Source organism: Henckelia pumila, chromosome 3, assembly GCF_033568475.1.
Source record: "Henckelia pumila isolate YLH828 chromosome 3, ASM3356847v2, whole genome shotgun sequence".
In the NCBI taxonomy this organism is placed as follows: domain Eukaryota; kingdom Viridiplantae; phylum Streptophyta; class Magnoliopsida; order Lamiales; family Gesneriaceae; genus Henckelia; species Henckelia pumila.
The window spans coordinates 30,345,910-30,348,863 of NC_133122.1; the positions used below are offsets into that span (position 1 = coordinate 30,345,910).

The following is a 2,954-nucleotide window of genomic DNA, read 5'->3' on the forward strand; positions in this document are numbered from 1 at the left end:
CCGCAGACTTAGCCACAAACAAGATGAATAGGATTTCAAACATCTTGCTCGCAACCCGGATGGAGTTTTTCTTTTTTTTTTTTTCAAAAAAAACCACAAAAAATTTAAGGTGCGCCCAAGAAAGTGTATGACATATCGAAGAAATCATCAAGATTCAAGCACTATCAAGTTCCACAAACACCTATTATCGTGTAATGATCCAACAGACATCCACGATATCTAATACATCGCTACAATTCACCGGTTAAACATGCGTGTTTAAGAATATTCAACAATCAACCTATGGTTTCTCATATCCAATCAAGAGTAAAAAAATTTTCAAAAATTCATAATTTTTCAACTATCTCATCATAGGCTAACAATTTCATCCTCAACGCATGCATTTAACAACACAAACGACACAACAACAAAACACGAGAATGCAATACAAACAAAGGCAACAATATGCATGCAATGCAACTCATCATACTTAATCTAAGCATTGTCCCCAATGCACACCAATACAAAACACAACTAAACAACAAAAAACAAAATGCGATGCGAAAATGTAAAAAGAAACTCCCCGGGTTCAATGGTCGGCGGCCTCTTCCTCTTCATGCTCGGGAGGAAGGACAGGATCGGCGCCTTGAAATTTAGAAGGCTGTGGAAATGGGACAGTCGGTGGCAGCGTAGTTGGGTCGATCCCGAGGCGCTCTGAGATGCCGCGGCAAATGAAGTCCAATGCCTGAAAATTCGAGGCTACAATGGCATTGAATGCATTTTGATATTGAGCTTGATGGGCCAGCTCTCGAACCGTAACAGTAGTGGTTCGACGGGGAAGCGGCGGAGGGCGGACTGGATCGGGGACCAACACAAATTGATCGTCAACTACGAATTGGCTCATCCGATATGCACGCTTGGCATTGATAGTCGCACCGTCAATAGGGCGCATGGGTGACAACCATTCCTCGTCGGGGCGATGAGGCACACCGGCACGCAAGCATAGCTGCATGATAATCATCGGGAAGAAAAGAGTCGATGTCATTATAGCGATTGAATGCCGCATCTGTGCGTGAATCACGCTCCCCGCATTCGCCGGTATCTGAAGATCAAGAGCATAAAGTAACACGGCCCTCTCAATATGGACCTCGCTCGTGTGTGAAATGGGCATGAGGCGGCGGGCTACAAAAATGTACCAGGTTGCCGGATCCATCAACAGGTATTTCTCCTTGATGCACTTGAAAGTAACTGGATCTTGCCAGGCAGCCCCTGCCATGAAAATTTGCTGAATGACCTCGTTCAAATCCGGGGCGAAAGCTATTCTCTGGTACAAACTATCATCGATGTCGGGCGTCTCCAAAAGGCTATTCAGATCTTGGGGTGCATATGAAACCAGAATGCCTCGAACGAAGGCCTTACTATCCGCGCGCTTCGCAGCATTAGCGTTAAATTCCCTCACAATAGGAACAATAGCCGGAGACGGTTGTCGAGTAAATTTTATCCACCCACGATTCACAACTTGGTTAGCCACATCGCTGTCGTAAGCCTCTATGTCAAAACCACTCTCAGTAATAGGGGAGCGATGGGTTTTTGCATGATCGCATCTATCCAGAGCCGCTTGGTTGACGAATTGGCCGGTTGGGTGGATTGGATCGTGTTCATTCCATGTTCCTTGGCGAGAAGATTCGCCGCACTCTCGAGTGCGTTTTGGGCCCATAAATGTGTTAGAAGAGAAAGAAACTTGACCGGGGCAATATATCTAACACTTGGCGTGCACTAAGAATTCCGGTGTTTCTGAGCAAAGTCAGGCGCTGGAGAGGTGGAGAGGAGAGGAAGGATGATGATTGCAATCCTGGGAGTGATTCCTGCAATGGATGAAGAGAAATTGGTGAAGATTGGTAGAGTTCGAAATTTGGGGATTTAGGGTTCTATGTTAACCGAGAGAGGGAAGAAGAAAAAGTGAAGGAAAAAAGAGAGAGAAGAAAGGAATAAAATTGCACAGGGGAGCGCGCTCGATCGCACGAGTTCGTGCGCTCGAGCGCGCTTCTTAAAAAATCCGGGCAGAGAGTAGTGTTCAAATCGCGCGCTCGATCGCGTGAGTACACAGGATCGATCGCGCCTCTTAAAAATATTTGGGCAGAGAACAGGGGAAAAATTGTGCGCTCGATCGCGTGATTACGCAGGATCGAGCGCACAAAAGAAAAAAAAATATTTTTTTAGTTTTTTGAAATTTTCCGAAAAAACAAAATAAAGCAGCAATTAACCAAAACAAAACAATAAATGCAGATTAAAAGAAGAGGAAAAGAACACTGGGTTGCCTCCCAGTCAGCGCTAAATTTACAGTCAGTCTATAGCTCGACTGCATGCCGCAATTTAGTCGACAATTAGTGGAGCATCTAGAGGAATATCATACACGTCTCCTCCTATGTTCGCTTGGACTCCTTCATAATAGTGTTTAAGTCGGTGTCCATTCACCTTGAATGTTTTAAATGTATCCAAACTTTGAATTTCGACTGCACCATGAGGAAAGACATTAGTAATAACAAATGGTCCATTCCAACGTGAACGTAACTTACCTGGAAATAACCGAAGTCGCGAATGATATAGCAAAACTTTCTGTTCGACTTCAAAGTTCCGTCTAGAGATCATCTTTTTGTGGAAGGCCTTTGTTTTGTCCTTATAAATCTTAGAGCTGGCATAAGCATCATTGCGGATCTCTTCCAATTCTTGCAACTGCAGCTTTCGGTGCTCACCGCTCTCATCCATTTGCATGTTGAAGTGTTTGATTGCCCAATAAGCTCTATGCTCCAATTCCATCGGTAAATGGCATGGCCGGTTTTCCAAAAATCAGCCGATAAGGAGACATTCCAATCAGTGTCTTGAACGTCGTTCTATACGCCCATAAAGCATCATCTAAACGCAGGCTCCAATCCTTTCTTGTAGGATTCACGGTCTTTCCTAGGATAGACTTGATC

The 2,954-nt window shown here is 44.5% G+C and overlaps 1 protein-coding gene across 1 annotated transcript; it reads right to left on the minus strand.

Moving 5' to 3' along the window:
• Positions 1-2,352: 2,352 nt before the first annotated feature.
• Positions 2,353-2,745, minus strand: LOC140888366 (uncharacterized). The gene is made up of 2 exons (XM_073296045.1): positions 2,556-2,745; positions 2,353-2,492 (listed from the first exon to the last, which is right to left on the minus strand). Exons 1-2 carry the CDS (start codon positions 2,743-2,745, stop codon positions 2,353-2,355), a joined length of 330 nt encoding a protein of 109 aa, XP_073152146.1.
• Positions 2,746-2,954: the final 209 nt, after the last annotated feature.